The sequence below is a fragment of the Empidonax traillii genome, unplaced genomic scaffold, assembly GCF_003031625.1.
Source record: "Empidonax traillii isolate 1590-97213 ecotype Southwest subspecies unplaced genomic scaffold, ASM303162v1 scaffold601:size890739, whole genome shotgun sequence".
Lineage (NCBI taxonomy): Eukaryota > Metazoa > Chordata > Aves > Passeriformes > Tyrannidae > Empidonax > Empidonax traillii.
Genome location: NW_020955794.1, coordinates 111201 through 137334, shown reverse-complemented (window position 1 = coordinate 137334; position 26134 = coordinate 111201). Strand labels below are relative to the sequence as shown.

The 26134-nt window shown below is 43.9% G+C and overlaps 2 protein-coding genes across 2 annotated transcripts in view; one reads left to right on the top strand and one right to left on the bottom strand.

Annotated features, from left to right (window-relative positions):
• Window positions 1-1110: 1110 nt before the first annotated feature.
• Window positions 1111-4135, bottom strand: MANSC1 (MANSC domain containing 1). The gene is made up of 3 exons (XM_027898530.1): window positions 3907-4135; window positions 3124-3264; window positions 1111-2435 (listed from the first exon to the last, which is right to left on the bottom strand). Exons 1-3 carry the CDS (start codon window positions 4124-4126, stop codon window positions 1459-1461), a joined length of 1338 nt encoding a protein of 445 aa, XP_027754331.1. The 5' UTR covers window positions 4127-4135; the 3' UTR covers window positions 1111-1458.
• A 1922-nt stretch (window positions 4136-6057) lies between these two features.
• The window catches only part of BORCS5 (BLOC-1 related complex subunit 5), a 32246-nt gene continuing 12169 nt past the window's right edge, over window positions 6058-26134 (top strand). The window contains exons 1-2 of the mRNA XM_027898519.1: window positions 6058-6132; window positions 6679-6807. Of these exons, the coding sequence (XP_027754320.1) occupies window positions 6075-6132; window positions 6679-6807 (187 nt within the window). The 5' untranslated portion in view covers window positions 6058-6074. The remainder of the gene's footprint in view (window positions 6133-6678; window positions 6808-26134) is intronic.

The window sequence follows — 26134 nt, the reverse complement described above, 5'->3', positions numbered from 1 at the left end:
TATAAAACATTTTTTTTGGAACGAAATATCCGCTGTTTGGAGAGTTAAAAAATGAACTAATTAAAACTTTTTGTAATTGTCATCCTCAGAACACGTCAATTCCATTTAATAAACTATTGTTGCCCTCTAGTGTTCAAACACGGCTCGTAAAGGCTCCTCTAGAAAGATCCAAACCCATTTGAAACGTGCCCAGTGCTCTGAACAACCCCAAGATATACCTGCTTGTCTTCCCTTGAACATTTTGCTACTGTAACCTGATAAATTAATACCAACCATCTTCCCCTCCAGCTAATGACAGCAGAAAGGCACAGTGAGGATTCAGGGGTTGTTTTCAGCACCTCTCCTGCAATAAATAAGCTGCCGTGAGCTCACCTGCAGCAGAGAAAGCTTCTTGTGAGGTTTTAGTTCTCGTGAGAGTAAATTATGGCCAACCTAAGGTCTGCATCTGCATTTTTTACAGCTAGACCCAGTCCTTATCAGTCTGTGAACTCATCTCCTAGAAAAGTTGTTCCCTCTTATCACATTCCTTGGCCACAAACCTCTGAAAATGTCTGTTAAAAAGAAACACCTGAGGTTAAACAAAGTGCAGTCACAAGCTGATGAATTTGAGATACTTTTCATTTGTTAATTTTGTTCACCTTTAAGAGGTTATCCAGAATGCCTTTCATTTACAGAACAGCTGGGTTTGTATCTATAAAGCAGTGTGCAGCCCCCCCCCTATAGTAAGAATTCAGCTTCTTGACATTTCTTTGATCTCTGAATAATGGAATTTTCAGGGAATTTTCTCAGAGCTTTCAGAAAACTTGCCTTGAGGCCACTTTTGGATCACGCCCGCTTCCCACCACACTAAGCTTGACAGGTGCAACAATCTCTTGGGTGTGAGTCACATTTCATATTTTGCAACAGAATTGTTTCCTCTCATTCAGGAGTCACCCTTCCTTCTCTGCCGGGATGTTTGGTGTTGGTTATGCTGCCTGACATGGATACTTTGAATGCAAAGCTCTATTACTAAGTATTCCTTTATAGCTACAAATAGAGCAAATAGGATTGCCAGGCAATCATGTAACACTATGGTATTTGGTGCAAATAGCACTGAAAACACCCTCCTGCTGCACAGGTACTCAATTTATTATAAAACTTCTATTTCACTAATCTTGTCACGGTACAAATTAAGCTCATGGAATGCTTTTTCTCCTTAAATATAAGACCTTCTTAGATTAACTTGGATTTGAGTGTTTATTTTCAGGATTTAGTATAAATCAAAAATGATAGACGTTATAGTTCAGCATAGAAAGAGCAATTTCTTTTCCCCACCAAACCCATATCCCGCCTTCTGCTTTTCTATTAGAGGAGAGAAAAGGAATCCATCCTCTTCTGAGATTTCAGCATCTACTGTTCCATTTCAGAGTTGCCCTCTCAAAAATGAGGTGCTCCCTAAAATGTTATTCCCTCTCCCCATCAGGCATCAGCGTACATTCCATTGATCAGGTAATCCAGCCTGGTATAATGCCTCTTCTGAAGAGACTCGTGGATTTTCTTCCCTGTCAGCGCAATAACTAGCAACAAGAACACCACCCCAAAAAGCAAAGCTGCCACAAGGCTGCTTTTCTCCCCCAGCTGAACAGCACCTTTCCCTCCCAGAACACCCTCTGACAGGTGGATTTCTGAGTCAGGCGCGTCATCACCCTGAAGGTCGTTTTGGGGAGATGCGGGGGAACCGCCAGCAGAGAGAATGGAATCTGAAAAAGAGGGGAGGGTTCCGTGGCTGATGTGATTGCGAGAGAGAGCTGTTGGCTCAGGAGACACGGCTGGAGTCCTGAGCCCTGATGGAGCAGCAGCAGGTCTGGAGTTTGGGGTCACTCGCTTGGTCGTAGAAGTTGTGGGAGTGGAAAGAGGACCAGCAGCGATGCTGGTGACAGGGGTACCAGGTTTAGCTGCAGAGGCTGTGGCAGGAGGAGAGGTAGCTGTGGTGGGGGTGATGGCAGGTTTAGCAACACGAGGATGCAGAGGGGTCGTATGAAATTCCAGCTGGGCGGTACTTGCAGGCAGAGGAGGAAGAGCAGCGCTGCTGGTTTCAGGAGCACCAGACTGAGTGGTGGGGAATGAAGCAGTGGGATTTCCAGTCTGAACAGCAGAAAACATGTTTGGTGGCAGGTTAATTTCTTTCTCCCTTGGAATGGAATCTAAGCTCTCTGACTGTTCTGCCCTTTGAGATTCGGGAAAATCTGTATGAAATTCAATGTTGTCTAAATGCTTGCCTATGTGGTTCACGAGTTCAGATGCCTGATGAAACACCGATTGTTGCAAAGTGGCAGTAGGATTCTGAGGGCTGTCCTGACTGTGAGAAAAAAAGGCTTCTGCATCCGAAGACAAAGAATACTCATTTGAAGAAAAGTTCTCAGTTTTGATGGATTTATCCTCTGGGGCACGGGTGTCTGGAAACAGAAATACCAGTATTTAATTATTAAATCTCTTTTTGACTAACATAGCCTTCCTTTATTTGTATTTTTTGGAAAGAGAGATATAAGGGAGCTCTGGGAGGTAATGACTAATGAAACTGAGGCATCATGAACTTCTTTTCTTTAAAACATACACAGTGACATTTAAATTCTGTGTCATAATACCTGTCAGCCTCAGCTTCTGCACTTCAGGTTCCCTTACTGAAAACAGAAGATGATAATTACCACTGCCAATTACTGATCAGCATAGCATGGGCCCTTTAAAAAGGGCATGGTACTTCCACTGCATTGTGTGATCTTCATTGTTACATCCAGGAAATCTTCCTTCTAGAATATATCAACATGGCAGCAGCTTCTTTTTGTTTTAAGCAAGGGCAAATGATGAGGAGCTCTCAGTCTAACGTGAAGGAATTTTATAAGGGTCATGATGTTATTCCAAGCAGGAAGCCGGGCCCACAAAGAAGCTCACCACATACCTGCCCATCCATTTGCCACAAAGCAAAGGGGCAACATTCTCAATTTATAGGGTTTGGCTTAGAACTTTTTACTAAAAACACAAAAAACCTATTTTCTGGCCACTTCTGAAAGTTCACGGGTGGAAAAGTCCTCTAGTGTGGGTGCTATTATTAAATTATTATTATTAAATAACCTCTCTGTTATTTACCTGTGGTTATCCTGTAGCTCACAAGTCCTTTTGCAGGTTTCATCAGACAAGCGTCTGTGGTAGGGCAGTGAAACAGGTAGCAGTTTGGATGTGCTCTTGTTCTTCCAGCATAAAAAATTACCAAATTACACTTCTTGTCTCCTGCAAAACATCATAAATGTGTGTTTCAGCAATAAGAACTTTTATAGCAGTATGATAATGAGCTCTATTTCATTAATTTTTCTTCATGTGAGTAAGAGGAAAACTACTAACTCATAACATCCCTACAGGAAGAACAGCCAAGGACTACAAAAGAATGGCCCGTGGCCAAAATACAAAAGGTCACACCTTCCTCTTCCTGTACAAATAAAATTGGGGAAATGATGAGTCTAATCCCTCATCTTCCCCTTACCTGTACCACAACGGCACCACTTCATATAACAATTTCTCGCTTACAGATCCTGATAAATCTGAAAACCCCCTTGATAAACTCATGGGGAAGAAAATTATTTACACGTTTTTCCCTATTACATCCCAGGAATTGCTTGTCGTCTCGCTGCTTGGGAGGGTCACCTCTACCCCTGTCGTTTCTACTTCCTGCTTTGCCTCCTTGCTGCTCCAAGAGCTCGATGCAAACCAGCCACCACAGAGATGGGTAAGCATTCTCATTTTTGGCTAAAATTAAATACAAAAACCATCAGTGCTTTAAAATATCAGTCACTTTGTAGCGCGTCTCCTAAATACATTCTAGGCATCTTAGGCTTTGGGGTGGCGGGCAGCGGCGGGGAGGGCGGCCGAGGTTACCTGCGAGGCTGTGCCCCGAGCAGCAGGCGCGCACACAAGCGCCCGCACCGGGGACGCGCAGCGGCTCCGCGCCCCGGACACCCCGGGGCAGGGACAAGTCTATGTCGATGATGGAATTCTCCATTCTCTCCGCCGAACACTCCTGGCTCAGGGACGGCCCGGCCATCGCGCAGGTGATCAGCAGCAGGCGAACCAAGCCCCGGCCGCCACCCGGGGACATGGTGACCCGGGAGGGCGGGTTTCTTGGCCGGCCGCGCCGAGGTGCCTCCTCTATTCCCCGGGCGGGGAGGCGTTCCTGGGGGCACCCTCGGGCTGTCCCCCCTGCCGCCCGGCGGCGGGAAGGTGGAGGATCGTGAGGGCGGCGCGGGGAAACCGCGGGTGCCCCGGCACGTCCGGGAGGAGGGACCGCGGGAGGCGGGCCCGGGCCGCCTGCCCGCCCTCCTCCTCCTCCTCCCCTCCTTCCTCCTCCTCCTGCCTGCCTTCTTGCCTGCCTGCCTACCTACCTGTCTAGCTACCTGCCTACCTGACTTGCTGCCTGGACTAAATGGACATGGATGTATTTCCATGGCTGTGTAAGAGACTCCTTGCTACCTGAGTAATCCTGTCCAAACCACAGCCAAGCACAGGGGGTTTGAGGAATAGCCTGTCTCCTGGGACCACTGACTGGTGGCTTAACCATTCTTCCCTCAGCTGTCTCTGTGACATTGCTTGCTTAAGTAATGTTTTTCCTTGGAAATTTTTCATTTCCTCTTTTTTAATTTTTTTTTTTATTATTTTTTTGGGGTAGTGTTTAGGAGTAAAAGTAGCCCAGGGACAAAGAGTGCAAAGAATGGAAGGATTATAGGACATATTCCTTCTTTTTCAGGAACGAGACCTTTTATTTAGTTTCCTGTAATTAAAAGACATTTTAGAGATGGTACGTTACCTGAAGAGATACCAAAGGGCGGGTTATTTTATATATTGTAATGGTTAGATGGCAAGGGATGGATGTTCTTGATGCCCAGTCAGTCCCCTTTGTTAATATGGCTGTTAATTTGGCTTTTTTTTGGCCATGATTGTTCTAAGAGATTGAACCCACCATCACATTTTGCATCAAATGGCTGTTTTGGGGCAGTTCTTAATGTTCGGTTGTGATTCTCACATTCTTGGTGGGGTGTTTTTATCTGAAATTTTCAGCTGCACTTGTTTAAGAAAATGTTTCTTTCTAGCCAGGCATCTCTCTTTTGATAAACTGGTAACACTGACTGCTTAAAGAAAAAGCTGTAAGAGAATGTGAACACTTAACGTGTCACCTATTAACTGCATCACACAGTGAATGACAGTGGAAATGAATACTAAAAGCAAGCCCAGGTCAGACAAAGTTGCAGTTGCCACCTGCCTTTGCTTGCAGAGTGGTGATGGAAGAAGCCAAGCAGAAAGAAGTCGAAAAATAAGGCCAAAGGTCTGGCTGGGTTGGTGGAGGGTGGTGAAACTCCTTCTTTACTGGGACTGTTGGGATAGTGTTAATGGTGTGAGGGCACTGTAATGATAGTGAATGTGAAAATATGCACAGAGATGAAAATATGCCACCCTCAGTGTAAAGAATTTCTTCTTTGTGTTGAGATGAAGCTTCTTGTGTTTTACTTCATGGCCATTACTCCTTGTCTCCTGTTGCCGGGCACCACCAAAGCCTCTGGCACCATTCTCTTGGCACCTGCCCTTGAGATATTTATATGTATTAATGAGATCCCCTATCAAGTCTTCTCTAGACTAAACAGGCCCAGCTCCCGCAGCCTCTCCTCGTAACAGAGACGCTCCAGACCCCTCATCATCTCTGTGGCCTCTGCCGGACCCTCTTACCCTGAGGAGCCCGGAGGGGCGCGCAGTACTCCAGACGCGATCTCACTCAGTAGTGTCACCTCCCTCAAGCTCCCTCCCCGGCAGATGAGCGATGCTTCGCACCGCCCCTCGGCCCCGATCGGAGCACCGCCCTCGGGCGGAGCCGCCGCCGTCATCACCCGGCCCGCCGGAACCCCGTGGGCGGCCGCGGCTGCGGTGCTGCCCCCGCGCTGCGGGAGGCGGGGAACGAGCGGGGAACGAGCGGGGAACGAGCGGGGAACGAGCGGGGAACGAGCGGGGAACGAGCGGGGAACGAGCGGGGAACGAGCGGGGAACGAGCGGGCACCGCCATGGGAGCCGAGCAGAGCGCCGAGGCCGAGAGCCGGCCGGGGGAGCCCAGCGCAGCAGGTCGGGGCCCGGCAGGGAGAGGGGAAGAGGGAGGGGGATAATAGAGACAGGGCGCCGTGAATGGGACTGCCCCCCGGGAAAAGGGGCTGCCCCCCCGGGAAAAGGGACTGCCCCCCCCGGGAAAAGGGGCTGCCCCCCCGGGAAAAGGGCTTGCCCGCGGGCGGTGGCGAGGGGCGGCGGCTGTGCAGCAGGGAACAGCTGTTCCCTTGGGAAGCAGCGGCCCGGCCCTTCCTGTGACGGCGAGGGGGCACCGCCCGGGCCGGGGGAGGCAGAGCCGGAGAGCTGGGAGAACAGTGGGCACAGAGGGAGGAGGAGTCGGGAGGGTGTCAGTGCTGCAGGTGTTTCAGAATCAGCTGTTAACCCGATTTGGAAAGAGAGAAAGGAGCTTAGGGCCTTCCAGTGATCTCGGTGATGTGTTTGTACTATAAAAAGCATACCTGTGCAGTGTTAAATAGAGCAACATTCACGTAGGGTTGGATTCTGATGGAATCTGCTTATTGATTGTTCCCTTTCCCTCCCATATTCTTCCAGCATCTCCTTTGCCAGCCAAGCAACGCGCAAAAATGGATGACATCGTGGTGGTAGCCCCAGGAACACAATCCTCACGGAATGTCAGCAATGATCCAGATGTCATAAAACTGCAGGAAATTCCAACTTTCCAGCCCCTTTTGAAAGGTAGGTGGTTGCTCTTCCTCTGTTTTTAAAAGACGTCTTTTGTTTTTTGTGCCTAATGGAATGTGTGCTTTGTGTATCCCGAGGTTCCTACTGAAGTTCATATTTCTGTCCCTATTTTTCACTGTCCCTCTTGTTTTAAACCTTACTTTCTTTTGTTCTGTCACAACCTTCTAAAGAGTGGATGAACTGGTTTAGAGGTGTGCTGGTAATCTCCGCAGTGAAGACAGAACAGTTCTGAGCACGCCAGCTTGCCCTGTACCACTGGTTGATGAGATATGCTATGTTACATCCTGATATATAATGGATCTCCAGTTTTGCTCTAGTCTGTTATGTGTGTTACTCTCTCAGAGTCATAACTACCTGTGCATGCATTCAGTTGCTCGAAATCAAGATATCTTGTGGGAGTTTCCGACACAGAGCAGATTTTGCTCCTGTTTTTTTTTGGGGTGGGGTAGATGGACTGATGGACTTTTCTTTGTTTCTTTTCCTCACGCTGTTTTTTTCATACATCCCCTGCACTCGTTCTGTGTTCTTATTCTGTGCAGTGGACACTCGGGGAGCTCATGTTTTTTTGGAAGATGCCAGGCCTGCTGTGTGGGCACACATGGGCATCAGCACTTGCTCGTGCCGTGCAGGACGGAGCTGGGATGTTCAGCCCTCCCTGCTGCTGGAGGAAATGATGGCTAGGGAAGTTATTGGAGTCACTTTGCCCTGAAGGCATCACTAGAGGAAACGGAGCAGCACAGCATCAATTTTTGGCCAGAAACTCGTTACCTTTTTTTTATTTGTTTACGTCTACTGCATGAGGACCCTGGAACATGAAACTGCGGACATTATGATAGCCTGTCAGGCAAAGCAATTGGCATTTTGTGGGGTACTGATAGATAGGGTCTAGAAGTGTGCAGCACTGACTGCTGTTTGCAGCAGAAGAGGCAGAAAGGTAGGGAGAGCATTAAACAGAGCAGAGCATGCTTTGCCTGTAAAGCAAATGCTTTGTCCTGCTTTGTGTGTAAGGCAGAACCAGGATTGTGCCAGTGACAGCTTGAAATGTAAATGATGCAATAGAAATCCTCAAAAAAGAAATGAGAAAGTTCTATTAGGAGAGACTACATTTAGGAGATGCTACAATATCTGGCAGGGAGGTTGCTGTGTATGTGTAAGAGCGCGATGACAAAGAATTTCAGTTCCACCCGGCCTCAGACTGGCGAGCAAACCTGGGTTGCACAAGGCCTCAAGTAGTTGTTGTTACTTGGACAACCAGTCTGTGATACTTGTGTTCAGTACAAAAAGCAGTGTGTGCCTGTTGAGTTGTCTCTTGAGAGACTACAGATCTGCCACAGGCCCGGTTGAGAGGCTGTTCTGTTTTGGACTGGTCTCTTTATCTGTATTCTTCACATGAAAGATTATTTTTCTGGAAAGGCTGAAGAAGTTTCAGGATTTTAGGAGCTAATTCTAAAGACTTGTGCCTTGTGATCTGCTAGCTTGGGGAGCTGAAGAGGTGAACTTATTCTTTGTGGGCTTCATTATTCTATTTCGTTTCTCTTTGTCTGAGCAAAGCCAAGCAGTTTTATTTTGCTTTTAAATCTCAAAAGAGGCCTAATAATTAAATAAAATGGACTGAAAGAGCACATGGTCACATAAACGTGCGTGTTCCTGAGAGGCAAAACCACTTGTTCCTCCTAAGCCATGTTGAGTTGAGCTTGTGATCAGTGAAGCTGGAGATCTTCAGCACTGTGCACTCTTCACTGGGAACAATCTGCCAGTGTCATATTCATTGCATCTTTCTTGCTAGGTTTTCCTCAACTCCTACAGGAAAAAATTGTGCCTCAGAGTTACAGCCACGAGCCCTTGTGAGAAGTCCCTCTCTGGCTTTCTTGCGGGCTCCCTTCAGGTGCTGGAAGGCTGCTGGAGGGTTGCTCAGAGCAACTTGACCATGGAGACCCCTCGTGATGAGGCATCCACTACTTCTTTGGGCTGCCTGTTCCATGTTACCCTCATCATAACAAAACTTCCTTCCTTATGTCCATTCTAAACCTGCCCTCTTCCAGCCTAAAACCATTTTCCCATGTCCTTTCGTTACAGGCCCTGGTAAAAAGGCTCTCTGTCTTTCTTAACAAGCATTATTTTTTCTATGGAAGCTTTCTTGGGGAAGAAACTTTTTCCTGCTTGTGTCTAGAATTCTGCATTGACAGGTATTCAGCACGAAGAAGCGAAAGAAGTTATTTGAGGTTAAGTCAGCAGCCCTGTTTTGTGTTCTGAGGTATCTCAGTGGAGGAAATCTCAGTACTTATAGAATAATTTTAATGCTAGACATTTTAATTGTTGAAGCTGTTGCTACTGCCTGCCTGGCCGTGCTGCACAAGACTGGGATGATAATTTTCTTTTTGTTTTGTTTTGTCCTGTGGTCTTTGGATTGTTGTGCACAAGCAGCCCAAAATAACCTGAGTCTTCTCCTACGAATAATACCCCTGTTTTTCTAAGAAAAGCATGGGAAGAGGTTGCTCAGTAAGGTGGTGGCATTTCTGTTCTTGATGTTTTTAAGGGCACATTAAGCAGAGATCTCTCAGTCATTAATGTAAGTGAGTACATTGTGGCTAATACAGTGAGATCTTTACTCACTATGCTGCCTGTTATGCATGTTTACGTTGCTTTGTTATTTATCAAGAAAGGTATTTCACAAAGAACAAAGTGAGAAGTGTAGGGTACAGTTTTCCTGGGAATAGTGTGACAAGGAAGCCCAAGTTACGTGGCAGGAAGAGTTTTGAAAGAGAGGTCCAGCATAAGGAGTGCCATTTTGGTCTCCTTATATTTTAAAGGGAAATTTGACAGTGTTTTTTTTTTCGTTATAGCTGGTGGACGTCTCCAGCAGAAAAGCAGAGGGAGATGATGAGAAATCTGTGAGAGAGAACAGCGGTGAAACTTGTGAAGCTGTAGCGATGCTGTGTGGATCTTGAGTTGTCCTCCAGTGACAGGAAACATAAGCTTGTGTTAGGCAGCTTGAAAGGATTCTTCTCACCTTTTTATGTCATTTTTCAGGCAGGAAAAAAACTTTTCTAAAAAACATATTTTTCTTTCTGGCATAGTGTGTAGAGGAAGGATGGATGTTTAGAGGTTTTTTGCATTTAAAACAAAATTTTGTCAGATCTCACTCCACAGGATTTTCTGCTCTTTTTTCTTAGTGTGTTCTACTGGAGTGTAGCTGATGAATCTTTCTAAACAAGGATAAACATGTGATGAGGAAGCACATAGAGAACTTTTTTCCCCAAGTTTTTGAGTTCTCAGAGGAATTAAAAATCAGGTTAGGTGTTTTTTTTCTTTTCTGTCTTTCCTTCACATTTGTGTACTTCTCTTCAGCATCACTGTCTTGCTCATAAGTTTAAGACTTGATGGAATCTTTGACTGAAGGGCCAGTGAAATTTCTCTTCCCACCTTCCATTTGGTGTGTCTGTGGGCATCTTTTTCTGACGTGCATCCATCTGTTGAACCTGATGTTTTACATCATTGAAAATTGCATGTGAAGAAACATTCCCATTAGAAACATGTGTAGTTTATTGAGAAATATTATGGTTAACCAACCAGCACAATGTGAATTATCACACCCTTCTCCCACGTTTCAAAATGTTTACTGTTATTGCAGGATATAATTTCAGAGGAGACACATGATATGCCCAGGGTGGCCCTTGATGTGTTCAGTAAATGCAAAATGTCCTGCAGTGCAGTATTAAGAGACCCACTTTGAGTATATTCCTTCATGTGGTAAAGAGCTGAAGGACAAAAGCAAGGGCATTTGCTGTTTGTAAAGAGGGTGTTTTCCACGAGGTTAAGAGCAAGCATTAAAATTGTTTGGCTGCTGTTCGAATTCACTTGTGTCTTTTGTTTTTCTTTTTTTTTATATGCTGATGCATATAGAAATTACACTCTTGAAATGGTGGGTGGGTGTGTTCTAATGCAGTGAAAACAGAGACTTTATGATCACACGCTGCAGTCCTCTCGGTGCTAGTTAGGATATCTCTTGGAAGTCACTCATGTAACTCAGACAGGAATATTGCAGTGTTAGAGCAGCTCCCTGTTGCAGTAAAAGACCCGGGAAGCTCAGGCATTAAAAGATTCTTAATAGATTCTATTCATTAATAGATTCTTTCCACAGTGCATGCACCAGCAGTCCTTCAGCTCGGTGTTGCAGTGTCCTTTATCTGGTTTTTTATTCGTTGTTTCTTACCCATACGGTTAATGATGTGATTATTGGGACTGGGAAAGCCTGCAGTCTTAGGGAAATGCCACGGGGTGTCACTGGAATACAAAAGAAGTGCTCGGTGCGTGGCTGCAAACCTGGCTGAGACAGCAGGCTGGAAACTGCGCTTAACTGAGAGGCAGCTCCAGGCTGAACCTGCTGCGTCGGTGGGGAGGAGGTGGGGCAGTGATCTGCAGCTGAAAGCCCTTCAGATGCTCGGCTGGCCGTGGAGGAGCACGGGCAACAGGTTGATCAGGGTTTTATCACTTCTCATTCTTCCTCACAGGAGTTTTGGAGTATTTCTTTCAGCTAAACAAAGCCTGAACCTGAAGGGAAAGATTGATTTTTCTTTTTAATCCTAAAGATTTCATCTGAGTCAACAGAACTGTTACTTATAATACGAAGTAGAAGAGGTACTGGAAATGGGTCAACTTCTTAACTAATTCATGCTGCTTTACCTCCTCTGAGATTAAATCTTATTTCTTCTGTGATGTGAAAGTAGCAAAATGCAGGTGATTGAAATGGAAGTACATGTTTGCATTTATACATTTGCAGAAACAGAACAACTTAGAGTAGAATACTTAGTCTTGTACTTAGTTTTCTGTTGTTTCCCATTCAGGGACACTGTCACCAGTTTTAGTATGGACTGAAATCTGGAGTCAGTTTGGGTGGTGTTCCAGCCAAAATGTTGGTAGTGAAATACAGTGATAAAATTTTCTTTCAAGCTTAAAATTTCTTGTATTTCTTGCATGGGAAACGTAATAAATGACCTTAAAATAGTGTCTTACCTCATGTCGATACTAAACTTCAACTCTTGTTTATAATTTTTTTTTTTCCTTGCAAAAGAAAGGAACATTCTTTCAATCCATAAGGATCAGATATAAGGATTTCTGATTATAATAGAAGTTAAGCAGCAGGGTTTGGTTTTCATATATATTTAGCATATGAATTGTAGCATGTAAGATTTAGTTCACTGCCTTACATTCTTATTATCAGGTGAAGTGGCAGTGCAAAGATGCTGACGTGATTTCTTCTGTGCCAAACTGAAAAGGGAGAAAGAATGGTTAGATTGATTTGTTTGTTTTGTTCTTACATTGTAGTAAGCTGTAACCCCAGAGAGCTCATCTGAGGTGCCATTGAGGAGTTTGGCATGAGACTCAATATGCTTGCCCTCAGAAATGTTCTTGTTCTGTGGTTAACAGATGCTGAAGGTGATGCTAGAGGTGATGCTACAGGTAATGGAATTTTTTATGTGAAGTGGAGTGTGCTTAACTCCTGTAGCCCTGCTTTGGGATAAGAAACATAGGCTTGTGTTAGAAAGTTGATCTGTATTGAGAAACATGTTCCTCAAGTGAAATAACCTACAGGCTTTTGACATATCTGTGGTTAATTTTTTTTTATTTTGGGATGGACACCCCAAGGGGATCCCAAGCATCTTAGGGCTGTTTGTGTATGTGTGTATAGGTGTATATACACACACTTTTATATATTCACATGTATGTTGGATAAAACACTGCAGGATGCAGAGAAGCAGATAATCTTCATGCACTAGAGCAAATGGGCTGATACTCCACAGCTTATCTGGCTCTGGCTGTTTGGACATTACTAAACCTTGTTCCTAGCCAGACACGCACCTTCCTTAAAGAGATTTAAAAAAGGCTTTTGCATACAAGCTTACTTTAAAAGTAAATGCAGATATTTGCAAGAGTAATCCGTGATACTGAGATCCTTTGGGTTTTGGATGCTTGGTTTTAATAATGTGTTTAAACACTCCTAAAACAAAGGCCCTGCATTCTTCCTTCCTTCTGCTGCTCCTGACCTGCAGGCTGGCAGAACTGAAGCACTGGGAGTGGGTGGGTTTGCTCCTGGCCTGGTGGGTTGGGTGGGTTCATGGAGTGGTCAGATGATTATCTCTGAGGATGGTACCACCTAGTCAGGAGGATGGGGGCAGAGTGAGGAAAGAGGGTGATTCTTTTAGTCTGTTCGTTCTTTGCCATTTCCTTCTATTTTTCCCCCTCTTAAGTGCTTGCACAGTTTGACATTAAAATCAATAATTCCTCATTGATAATTGCTCTCAGGCTATGACATGAGGACTTTCTGACAATATAAATTCGTAGTGCTGGTAGCAGACTGTATGATTTCACTCTGGAAACTGGCCAGTCCAGTTGGACTGCCTGATGTACAGGACGCACGGGAGGAGATGACACAACACCGGCGTGTTCTGCGTGCCTGACACACTGGGTCTGTATCTTCTGTTTTGTTTTCTAGGGACTGATGTGTTACAAGAGCACATCTTTCAGTCAGGTGTGCTGTGATGAAACCAGAGCATCTCCTTCCTGTTCTTCTGATTCAGCTGCCCTGTTTTCGGCCTTTGCATGTGATTAAGTGCTTCTTGCAAATGTTGCTGCAGGGATTAGCGTGCCACAGTGTTTTTCCTTCTTCCTGGCAGTTCAGTGTGTGGGTTTTGGAGGCCTGGGGCAGCCCTGCTCTGCTCTGGAGCAGATGTAGTCAGGAGCTTGATCAGGAACATTCTTGGTTTTCCCGTGGGTGGAGTGGGCTCGGTGTTCAAGTGAGAAGGACTGCAGCAGTTAGGAATTGCAATTAGATGCTGGAACAGTCAACCACAGGATGCTGACGGGGCCAAGAATTTAGTAAGGTTCAAAAAGGAGCTGGATGTTTGCTTAGGGGTTAGGAATAGAGGGAGTTGTCAGAATAAATGATTACCAAACGTTTTGGAGGGAGTCTCAAACCGTATGTTTTTGAGTCAGTGCTGGTTTCCAGGTATCAGACTAGGATACCCAGCTTCTGCTCGTTCTCAGCTCTCAGTATTTCAGGGGAGATGCAGGACGAGTCAGTCCTCTAGTAATGATTCCCTTTGGCACCCTGTGCTCAGAAAACTATGTCTGAGGCTTTTGGGAACTGGAAAAGTTAAATTTATGAGTTTGGCTTGCAATGAGGTTGCAGCCTCTTGGTTTCATACGTTTTGGGGGAGGACTGCTTGTGGTGAGGGAACACACATACACCCTCAGCAGCAGTGCTGTTCCTGTGAACACCCACACTGCCTTGGCAAGGAGGAAATTTAGATGTTAAGGGCTGACTTTTGGGCAATGCAAGGGAGTGTCATGGAGTCTCCAAGCAAACCAGCGAGGCAGAATCACTCTCAGCTAATACAGCTAGTAAGTGTATCCCTGTGCACTTCACCCAGCCCTAAGCCCGTATCTGTTGCAAGAGGCTATACTGGGCTTTGTAGCTGTTCCTGCTTGTTCAGTGCTGACTGGTACCTCTTCACAAAGCTTTTTGTTTTTAAACATGTGCGCTGGATGCACCTTAAGCACTGCAGTGGCCTTTGGGGAGTGGCATGAACACAACAGGTTTCATCTCCCGACATTGCGGCTGGCTCACCAAGTTCAGTTGGAGCTTAAAAAAAGATAAAAAGATAAAACCAGAAAGATAAAAGAAAATCCTATGGATTAATTCCAATGCCTTTGGATAAAAAATGAAAATTTTGAGAATTTTCACCCTTTTCTTATGATTGCTTGAAAGACCTGTTGCAAACAAGGGCAGTGACATTGTCGAGGACCGCTCATTAATGTTTTTTTTTAGCAGGATAATAATACAATAACATAATTTCTCGATAGTTCAATGGTAGGATTTTACACCATGCTTCTAACAGTTTAAAAAATTCTCCTGAGGGAAGTAGCAGTCAGGTGGGAAGAAACTTCCAGGATTTCAGGGTATGCAGCACCCTGGATGAAGGAGTGAAGGTCTGATGATTGTGGAGGGATTGCCCTTTGCTTGGAGGAGAGGAGGATGTAAATGCTTCTCTTAGAAGGACAAGCCCCATATAACTGTTGAAGCCAGTGGGTGCAGGTAGCAGAAGTTGCCTGAGCTGGGGAGTTAGTAACCAGTTTCTGTGTGACTTGGGGAAGGTGTTCCTGTGTGCTACCAATTCGGGTGATAGTTATTCATGGCTTTGAAGAACTAACTTGGGCATCACAGAAATGGTAAATTGAACACCTGTGCTTAATTTAGTTCTCTCTAAGAAAAGATGTGAATGGAAGTGTTCTGGTTGAGTGACAGCTGTCTTTATCAGCTTCAAGCACGGAAGACTCGTATACTAATCACAAAAATTGCCACTTAAAAATGTTGCTTTTAAAAATTTGCATGAACCAAGTGGGATAAAAGGGGGAACAGTGAAAACGCCGAGTCAGAGCTGGGTGCAAGTCAGGAGTCCTGTTCTGGTAGTGATTCTTTGTGGCTCTTTCTCAAAAGGAGACACATTAACCCTACTGCAAAGGGGTAATAATGTGCTGAGAAGTTTTATAATGTCCTTTAGGAGCAGTAGATGCCACCTGTCACGTAGAGGGAATTGCATTGTAGTCTGGAATCACACCACTAGTAACTGTGCTCCAGCTGGACTTCATTCCCCTTAGCATAATCCTTTGAGCCCAGCATCTCAGCCAAATTCAATCCACTGCACTTCTCTGCTCATCCAGCCCATTTAGAGATTGTGCGAAGTTAAAATCTGTATCAGTAAGTAAGGAAGGACCTTTTGAACCATTGCTAATTAAAAGATCCAGGTAAATATTGCTGGAAACAGGAGATTAAAAAGAAATAGGAATGGAGAAGGGGATAGAGAAGGCTGCAGAAGAACAGGGAGAGGAAAGGAGGTGGATAAGTACAGTTCTGCTGATTAGCTGTGGCTTCGATTGTCCTTTGTCTGTAAGAGACTTTGGAAACGTGGACTGATTTTTGTAGAAAATCGGGTCAAAATATTAGGAAGGAAAAACTGACAGTCTTGTTTGGAGATCTCAGAAAGCTGCACAGAAACCCTGTGCCATGCCATGATTCAGTTCCAGAAGGATGACTGGCTGAAATCAATGTACTAGATTCAAACCCTTCTTGTCCCCGTAGGAGAACAACTTCCCTTTGATTATTGTTGATTTGTATAAACTTTTCTCTCTTGAGGATGGGAAATGATCCAATACTTAATTATTAGGCATTGGGAACCTCAGGGTTGGACGTGGTATGTGCTTTCAGTTGATGCTAAATGGTTTTGTTGAAAGCGAAGCTCCTGATGTCTTGTTATTAGGGTTCCTTTGAAGCTGGTCAAACCCCTGAGACATCACTGCTATATGTTTTTTCTCTTTCTGTTGTGAAAAAAAGTGTTTATTTTGTTCACAGGCATATGAATTGCTGTATTGCAGCTGTCACCTCCCTTATTGCATAAGGGGTGTATCTTACTGCTCTGGCAAATTCTGCGGTCAGTCTGTCTCTTGAAACATGATTTTGGTCGGCCAAATGCTGCTACAGTTAGATGGTTAATTATAGTCCAGGTCATTTGGGAATTTTTTTTTGTTCCTCTGAGTAGTTCTGTGACCAAACATCCTATTCCTGGATACTGGAAATATTCCCGTGCTTCAAATACCATAAATAAGGATACCTGAGGAAAAAAAACTCAACCCTGAAATGAGCACAGGTGTGTCTGTCACCCAGTTGTCCTGTGGAGCTGCATCCCTCCATGTCAGCCAGTGATTGTTTCACCTTTAGGACAGTGAAACAACCATTGACGAGGTAGCATCAAGTGGATGTGGTTGTGTCCAGTCCAAAACATTCTCCCCTTTTCTACCCAAGCCACTTAATTTTCTTTTCTTAATTTTCTTTCTGAAGGTACTTGTTCTTCATTCTGTCACATACCAGCTAAAAGAACATTGGTTTTTTATAAGCTGTTTAGAACAGCTGCGACCTTTTTGTGAACACCAGAGGAGGTTTTAGGACTGGAAAAGTGGGAGTCAGAAGGTTGATGCTACCACAAAATCACCTTCTATTTGCAGCAGCCCTTTTCTTCTGGAAAACTGTACAAATGGATTTTTCTTCCTCCTGGATGATCCAAGGAAGGATGCAGTTGTGGATAACGTATCCATCATGCTGTAAGTCAAAGTTTTTGTAAGGTGCTTTATTTTCAGTGACGTTGTAGACAGGGGCCATCCCAGGGCAAGAGGTGTTTTGTTTTCACTCTTTATTCACTGCTAGACGTTTCAGGGCTCTTGACCTTTACTCAGCCTTTTGGTTTGGGCAAAATTCTCTCTCTCCTTCTTTCTTCAAGAGATTATTCGTGGGTTCCATGTTGCTGGGACAGACAGTAATTAATTTCATTCCTTGCTGGTCGTCTGAAGGCACAGATTGATGTACTTCAGATAAATGTGAAGAGGATCATTTGCTCCCCTTTCCTCCAGAAAGCTGGGGGCTTGTGAGGAGAGGATGGATAAAGGAGGGAGGGGAGAAGAGAAAAACATCTGAGGTTCTTGATCAGGTGGAATGAGCCCAGAAGCACGAGACAGCACAGATGCCCTACTGGAGCAAATCTTGCTGAGTCTTGGTGGAGTGCTGCTGGTTCATCAGCCCATTAATCAGCTATGTCTCTTCACGCCTAGGAAAGGATATAAGGAACTCTGTACAAAAAAAAAGAAGTTAAAAATATGTAGGTCTGCCCTCCTGAGTTTCTTTTTGCGTATGTTTTTTCCTTTTTTCTTTTTTTTTCCCCTTCTCTGCAGTATCAGCTTTTTATTGTTCCCAGAGAGACAAACAGACTCTTGTTTGAGAGGGAAGGGGGCGGTGGGAAGAGCCGGGTAAGCATGGAGGAATGTCCTGATCACTGCCTCACTCTGGCTCCAGGTCGGAGACACGGAGGGGGGAGGATTTCAATGTGTAACAGGCAGCAAAGTGTCAGAAAACAAGCGACAATGAAAGCAAAACGCAGCAGCCAGTAACCTTGGGGGCTCTGACACTGAGCAAATGTTTATCAGAGGAGGATTCTGCTGGACATCACTGGATAAGAATGAGTTGATGTCACTCTTGGCAAGGGTGGGAGCTTGGGTTTTTTCCACGCAAACAGCACAACACGGCAAGAGGAAGGAGAGGGAAGGGTGGGAAGAGGGGAGGGGAAGGAGGAAGAGGAAGAGTGCTGGTTGCTCTAAATTGGGCTAATAAAAATCTCTTAGAGCATGGCTTGTTTTGTTGGAAGGGGTCTGGGTGCTGGGACATAAACACACAAAGGTTAAGGATGCTCCAGGGCTCCTCCTGCCCTGCGGCTCTGAAGAGCTGGGGGCAGATTCCTGACAGCTGTTGCATAATTGGCTTTGACTTGCTCCCAGTCCAGAGTGAACTGCGGGCTTATTCCTGTGGGCCTGGTTCAGCAAAACCTCACTTGGCTTCAGTGGGAATTTTTGCTTGAAGAAGGAAGTTTGAGCTTTTGTGACCTCTGGTGTAGTTTCAGTGCCTGGCCAGTGAATAGGAGGAGCTCCCCTCACCCTCAGTCTCTGCAGACTCTTCTTTTAAAGCTTCATCATATTTTATATGTTGAGTTTTCTCTGGAGAAAAAGAGACTTACAGCACACAGGCAGCAGAACAGTGAAAGCAGCCTTTCAAGGGGTACCACTCTGAAGCTAAAAGTAACTACTGGTATTTGGTGAATTTGAAAGTGAGTGGTCTTGGAAAACACCTCCAAAAAGATTTAGATACGAGTGGATGTTCTGATAGAACAGTTTTATTTAAAAACTGCTTCTAAAACCAAAACAAAGAGTGTTGTAAAACAAAAAAAAAAGCACGTTAAATCTTTAACAGCACCTAATTTAGGATTTGTCTGTGCTGAAACACCTACTACTGATTGTCCCCTGTGTGAATGCTCTCGCAGAGCATAAGAACGACAGGGCTTTTAAAAAATTAATTTTAAAAAAAAAACTTCTAATAAAAACAGGACTTGTATGGTGTTTGCTCCGTGTTCATACGCTCTAGTTCAGAGCAGACCGTTTCTGGAGGGGCACAAGTTAAACTAGAAAAGAGCTCTCCTGGGCTGGAATTCACTCATCCATTAACTGCAGAGTCGAATGAAAACATTTAAAGTTCTAGTGAATTTTTCAGAGTCTTAAGAAGTCGAGACTCTGGACTTTCAGGTTCTGATCTGTTCTAAATTGGTTTGTACCTTAATTTTAAGGCAGTTGGGGATCTAGATACTGTTAAGTGTTGCTGTCGCTCATGTCTTCTGTAGAGGTAATTTTTCTGTTCTTCCTTCCCCATCCCAAGAGGAGATGCACAATGTACTCCAGTTCAGGCCCCTCATTAATCAGTCATTAGAGAACTTGCAGTGCTGGAGCCTCACCAAGAGTCGTAACTGGCTTTGTGCTCAACCAGTACCTGATGGAGATGTGTTAACTCTAAAAATAAACTTAAGTCAGAAAGTGTGGTTTGTTTGTGATTTTCTTTTTTTTTTTTTTTTAAAGCCACAGCAGATAAAATACTCAGCAGCTGAGTAACTATTCTGTGGTTTTAGTTTTGTTTGGCTATTCTGCTTATTTTCTGGTATTAGGAGCGTAGTGTTTGGCTTGGTGGGCTGCTGAGGAACTGGGAGCGACAAGTAGGTGGTTTTTAGGTAGGTTGGTGAGTTGAATCCATCTGTGGAAGAGCTTAGAGAGAGCCAGAACTGGGGCAAGAATGGGGCCTGGCCTGCATGGCAAAGACAGGTGGCAGAGCAACAACATTCATCCCCTTTTCAGCAGCAGAGCACCCTGAGATCAACTCAGGATACGGTTCTGAGAGTGTGTCGTCTTTAACAGCACCAGGAGACTTTTCCCAGTGGGTTGGAGGCTTTACAGCTAGGAAGGCTTTATAAGTCTCGTGATGGACCTTTAATGTCCCTTGAGAGAGGTGTGATTTAGGATGAGCAAAACTCCACCTACCACATATTTAGGACCATTAGAGGGAAGAAGTGAAGTTTTGATGGAAAATGACTGATACTTTCCATGATGGACTTAAAAAACAGGTTCATGCTGTGTGTGAGCACACCCTCAGGAGACTGTGTTTGGTTTTTTTTTAATTACTCCTCTGGGGATTTTCAAACACTTTGTGCTCAGGATCCCTTATTGTGCTTTTGTCTTTCTTCGAGGCGCTTTGCCACTTGACAGTATTTGACAGAAGGTTATGTAAATATGGTGGTAATTCAGAGCACGGTGGGCCACTTCCTTCTGTGTAACTTCTGAATATTTTAGGTGCCCTAATAAGGCCCACAAAGCTGAATGATTAATTTTTTTTTTTAAATACTGTCAGAAGTGTCCTAGTTACAGAGATAAGGGTGGAGATTTGCTTATTCCACACCACCCACCTCACTGTGGGGGAAGGATTTTGTTTGGCGGGGAACACAGAGGTGCTAGAAACGGAACCTTTTTTTGTCTTCTTGCCTGGGTTGCAGAAGGGGGTGGACTGGCCCCTTTTAAAAACCACAGGCTGAAAATGGAAGAGAGCCATTCCGTTCCCCAGGTGTGTTACCTCCTTTCTCTCCTCAGCTCAGCTTTCAGATAATCTCAGTATCCTAAATTTAGTTTTTATAATTTCATGCCAGCTCCGTGTTTCCTTCTGGTCAGGGAAGATACTCTTATGTTGCAATACAATGCTGGTAAAAGTAGCAGTTATTTAGGTACTAATTCTGATGGGAAAATTAAATCTATTTTATCCCCAGAATTACTTCTAAAACCAGTTCTAATGGATGTGGGAAAAGAATCAAAGGAGACTGAGAAGGAATAAAAAAATGGCAGAGGGGAGTCACTGTCTGTGGGAGAGTTCAGGAGGCATCTGGATGTGGCACTTGGGAACGTGGTTTAGGGGTAACTGTGGTGGTGCTGGGTTGATGATTGGACCAGGTGATCTTGAAATTCTCCTCTACCTTGATTTTTTTTTTCTGCTGGTATGGGGCTGTGTCACGTGGATGAATATCCATGCACTTTTGCCTAAAATGAAACAGAGATTGCTGTGAGGCTAATCTTTATTACTAATAATAGAAACAACTACCTGAGTGTTAGCTTGTAGATTTTTAAAAAATTTTGTTTAAAAGAAATTGGGTTTATTTGATCCTGCTGTCCCTTTTCACTTCCATCTACAGCCTAGAAAATGTTGCAACTGCTGGCAAATTTCAGCCAAGCTTTGCAGTGAGAGAGGGAGATAGAGAAGATAGTTAAGATTCCTTTATGTCAAGGAAGATGGGTGGACAGGTAAAGTTGAGAGTCACTCAGTGCTTTGCATGCATAAAATAATGGAAGTGACATCCTGTTGCTGCTAAAACAGAGGAGTCCCCCCCTGTCCTTCTCTTCCCTCTCTCCTGCCTCCTCTCCTGGGACTGACTCTGATATTTGCTCTGGTGCTGTGATTCTTTTTGCTGCCCCAGAGGAAAAAGAAAACCACAGTATTGGTTCTCTGTGGTTTCAGTGGGGTGAATAATTTACTGTGCAAGCTCTGTGGTTAGGTGTGTGACGAGGAGGGTGGAAGCTGGATCTTCCCTCCCATGGAGCACGAATTTGGGACTGCAGACTGAAATATCAGCACATGCAGATGGTGCACGATCTTCTCCCTTTGTACTGTTCGGGTTTCCAACAATCCAAATGAAGCAGCGTTTCCGATTTCTTTCAGTTTTACTTCTTTTAAAATGAAAATTTTAATTTAGAAATTTTTTTTGCGTCGCTGAGACACTTGGGTTTTGCAGCAGCCTTCGAAGTTCTGGTCATCATCTGACTTCCTTGTGCTGGTAGAGTGTGGGGGTTTTGTCTTAAAATTGTAGCAACCTGTGTTTTTATAGAAGCCTAAATGTCTTGAATCCTCTCAATGTTTGTTTTTTAAGACACGTGGTGGAAGAACCAAAAGGGGAGGTGATTTACATCTCTCACAGTGCTTTAGGAGGTGCAGGTGGAGGATTATTCACACGGAGAAGCACATTTGAGTTCTGTGGTCGAGATGAGAGCCCTCAGCCCATCTGTCACCCATGCAGAAGTAAATGATCACATGGTGCCGACTCCAGAGCAGAGGGACGATCTGCTCCTGCAGCCAACATTCCTTGCAACAATAGCAGTGTGTTCCTTGCTCCCACAATAGCTGTTCAGTTTGCCTGCAGCCATTACAGTTCAAAGGAAGTGAGAATACACTGGCGACAAAGCCAACTCTTGGTTTTTTTTGGAGGGAATGTGTAATTTATTGCAAGGTGTTTTATCAGTGAGATTTCTGGAAAATGAACTGGTCCGTAAAGGAGATCATGTGGTTATCCAGATTTCAGCTTCAAGGTTTCTGTGTGAATAGCAGCGATTTTATTTTTGTTTTTCAATTCCTTTATCGCTGACTTCTACTAATATGCCCTTCTCTTTTCAAATTTGAGTGTATTGATGTTCCTGAACTCAGGTGTTATTAAAAACAACCAACCAGCACCCTCCCCCACCACCAACCGAAAAACCAACCAGCAAAAAACCTACAACAGAGCATTTAGTCAGCAAGAGCCCTGTAAATCTGATTACGTTATCTGTTTGCAAACATTTTAACACCTTTTATTCTCCTGCACACAGGTGTGCAATTATTTCTTTTCAGCAGGTATATTAATGTGCTCCTGCATGGAGCGTTTATGGAAATGAGCTCACTATTTCAGCTGATAGCAAAGTTGCTGCCTCCAAACGTGGGCAAGCAGCAAGAAACAAGACCCTGTCTTTAGGGATGGAATTTCATCTGTTTCTTGTGGCACTCTGGAATCTTGAAGGTACTGGCAAAAGAATCTTCCTGTGCAAATAGCGACAGGGAAGGCAATAATGGTTAATCTGTGGCCAGTGAGGCCAGGCTTTAATTAAGAAGCTGACCAGCCTGGGTAGCTTCTACCAAAGAGCTTTAGAAGTGCTTAATGAGGGAAGTTGTGGGGTTGATTTGGAACACAGAAAGATTTCTGGAGACTTGAAAAACACTGGTTCTTTTTAAGCTAAAGCCAATGTTGTCTTAGTGAGGGTAAATTAAATTACTCTATTATATATAGTGTATAATTGTATATTATTATATGCAGCAGTAACTGTAGTCTGCTCAGATTCAGTGAGGAATAGAAAAGCTGCAAAGGTTTTAGTGTCTTGGATTAATTTTATGAAGAGGAGTATCATAAAAAGTGAGGGTAGCAAGAGGAGAAGCTGGGAACAGTTGAAATAAGTTTCAGGCAGCACAAGTGGTTTTGAAGGATGGGAGAGGCAGAAACAGTGAAGTTAAAGCAATGGGAAGGGACCTGGACACAAAAAGATATCCACACACCAAAACCCAAAAAACAACAAACCCCCCAAAACCCAAACAAACAAAAAAACAGGCAAAAAGAAACTTGTGTTAGGAGAGCAACATTACAAACTCTAGCAGGTTAAATGGGAAATCATCAGAAAGCCAGAGCAGAAATACCTTCAAAATGGCTTTCTACTTGGGTATATTTAATAAAAATCTTTTTAGGTTCTCCAGAAGCTTGCTGAATTGTCAGATGTTGGAAGCAGTGTTCTGGTCTGATTTAAGATGGTGTAACTTTAAAAGTCCTCCCTCATTCCACAGAAGGATTGTTTAGCTGATGACAGCAACCCTTTCTGGCCTTAAAACTGGTAACAAGACCACATCATCATGTGCTCTGCTGTCTGTGGTAATAAATTAACTACTGTGGGCCTCTTTTTGTAATGCCTGCTGTTACTGATTGAAAAGGGGATTGACAAGTGGAAATACAGAAGTCAAAAAGAAATATTAGTACTTTTCAGGCTGGAAAGTGCTCAAGGTGTTGTTAGGATTGCTCATTAAAGCAGCAGAATGGAACTATGTTCTCTATGTATATAGAATCAGCATTGCATGAGAAGCTTTTTTTCAATAATTTTCACTTCTAGTCATAAAAATGCTTTTTAAACTAACAGCTTTCTTCTGCTCGGTAGGACGTGATTTGTTGGAAGTCTGTGTTGACCTGGAAACCAACAAGGAGATGACTAAGTAGGAGGAAAATGGTTTTAGCATACCTCTGCTTTGCCAAGGAATATGGAAACAATAACAGATTGGTCGAGTCTGTGGCTCAGCCAGCTTTGTAGTGATGTATGGTATTTCTGTATGCACGACATCCTTGGTGTATTGCGTTATTTTGCCTCAGAAATGTGAATTTCTCTGCATCTCAGCTGCTGTTTATCACGCCCATTGCTGTTCACTGGTCAGCTGTGTCCAGAGCAGGTGGGAGATTTTGACTCCTTCTCATCGTGGCAGACACGTAAGAAACCCCAGTGTACCTCAGTGGTTAGTTGCTGTGAGGTGTGCTGGTGACCAAGTTCAAGTTCTGCATGTCTCAGGAGCGAGCCTGCACCATTCAGTGACCTCTCTTTCCCCCCTTTCTGGCACTTTGAAGAGTGACCTAATAAATATTTTGTTGCAGCAGATGCGATCTCACGTCCTCTTACAGAGCACTTGCAGAGCAGTCACTGAGGGATGGGCCTGTTCAGTGGAGAGCTCAAAACGTGGGAAAAGGCTTGAAGAAGGAAGCAGTGATCTTCAGGAGGACAGTTGTTTAATAATACATTATATTATTATCACATAAGTAAGGTTTGCAGTGCTGGCCATCTCTCCCCTCTAAAAATGAAGTTTTCTCAGTGTGTCTTGTTTTCTGTGTCTTGCTTTTGGTTGAGGGTTTTTCCTGTGGGTGGTTTCACGTTTTTCACTGGCATAGGGAAGCACTGCTGCTGTCTCTGAAGTGCAGAGCTCCTGGAGGAGGCACTGCATTAAATCTCTTTGGGCTCACCGATTTGCTAAAAAATAATTACAGTGAATTGATAAAATCATAGAACTGTTTTGGTGGGAAGGGACCTTTGCTGATCATCTAGTCCAACCAGCCTGTCACAGGCAGGAACATCTTTCACCATCTTTCATTAGACAGGTTGCTCAAAGCCCCATCCAACCTTCCCTTGAACAGTTTCAGGGGCTGTTATTATCCAAGTTCTCTGTTCCAGTGCCTCGACACCCTCACTGTAAAAATGTCTTCCTCGTGTTCAGTCTCAATTTCTTCCAGTTTAAAACTGCTGTCCCTTGTCCTGTCACTTCCAGGCCCTGGTAAAAAGTCCCTTTTAAATATTAATCCTTTGCATTAATTAAATCTCCTAAATAGCGTTTCCTTTTCTTCTCCCTCTTGAAGTTGGCGAGAGATTAGTTATAAAAGAAAATCAGTTGGTTGATAGCATCACGTATTTGATCAGTGCTGAGACAAGATAACTGCCTCAGGTGTGTGGTGAACTCTTCATTCCTGTGTGAACATTCAGGATATTAAAAACTGACATTATTTGGACATTCATCCTGACAAAATACTACAGAAAATCACAATTAATGAAATTAGGAAGTACTAGAACACAAAACATAAACATTTTTAAAAAGTCTTAATTCCTTCAGTGGGTTTATTCCCATCAAAGCTTTTTACTTTAGCTGAAAGTAGACTTGAAAGATTTGCAACTGCTGTTGATGAACCCAAGATTTTGTTTGAGATGATTCTTTTCAGAACATAAAAAACAATTTGGCTGTTGCTAACACACGGGCTTGAGACTGAATGGTGAAGTGTCTGTTTCCTCTCCTGACCTCTTGACTGGGGCAGCACAGTTGAAGTGGACAAGTCAGTAAAACAAAATGACCTTTTTTCTTTTTTTTTCATCTTAAGATGAGATTTTGTGCAGAGAGAATCCTGAGAGAATAAGATGATGAGTGTTGATGAAAAGTTAAACCTACTTCATTGTATAAAAAAAAGGATGGCCTTAGAGCTCAGCATCGTTTTTTCCAGCAGCTGTGGGGAAAGTGGTCGGTGTGGCACACACAGGGTTGAGCTCAGCAAACATTCTCAAGATGAGCTATGTAGGCATCAATCAGTGGGCAGGAGAAATTAATCTGCATAATTCTGCTCCTCTGGATGTTACCAGCGTCCCACTTTTAAGTCCAATGCCTTTTTGTGAAACCTGGTCATGCAAGTAGATAAGGATCTTAATTCCGTATTAAACAAACCAACAGAGAAGTTCATCGCTAGTCTTTGAGATTGTAAAGAAAAATTTTAGAAGGTGAAAGAGTTCTGAAGCTTTAAAAAAGGCAAGGTAGACAAAATATGGACATTTCACCTCATAAATTAACTTAAGGTGGATCATCTTTTTATTCAGGGTTGTTTTGGGGGAGCAGTGAATTTTTAGAGCTCTGGTTTAGACAGTGTGATTCTATGAAAATTGCTTGAGTCCAGTTCCCTTATGGAAATGCAGATCTCAACTCCTTCCTCTTCTG

Excerpts from the sequence above, each read along its gene's own strand:
- MANSC1 (XM_027898530.1), bottom strand. The coding sequence starts at position 4,126 with ATGTCCCCGGGTGGCGGCCGGGGCTTGGTTCGCCTGCTGCTGATCACC. Across the intron at positions 3,265-3,906 it reads CTCGGGGCACAGCCTCGCAG|GAGACAAGAAGTGTAATTTG; the intron begins GTAACCTCGGCC and ends GATGTTTTGCAG. Across the intron at positions 2,436-3,123 it reads GAGCTACAGGATAACCACAG|ACACCCGTGCCCCAGAGGAT; the intron begins GTAAATAACAGA and ends TTCTGTTTCCAG.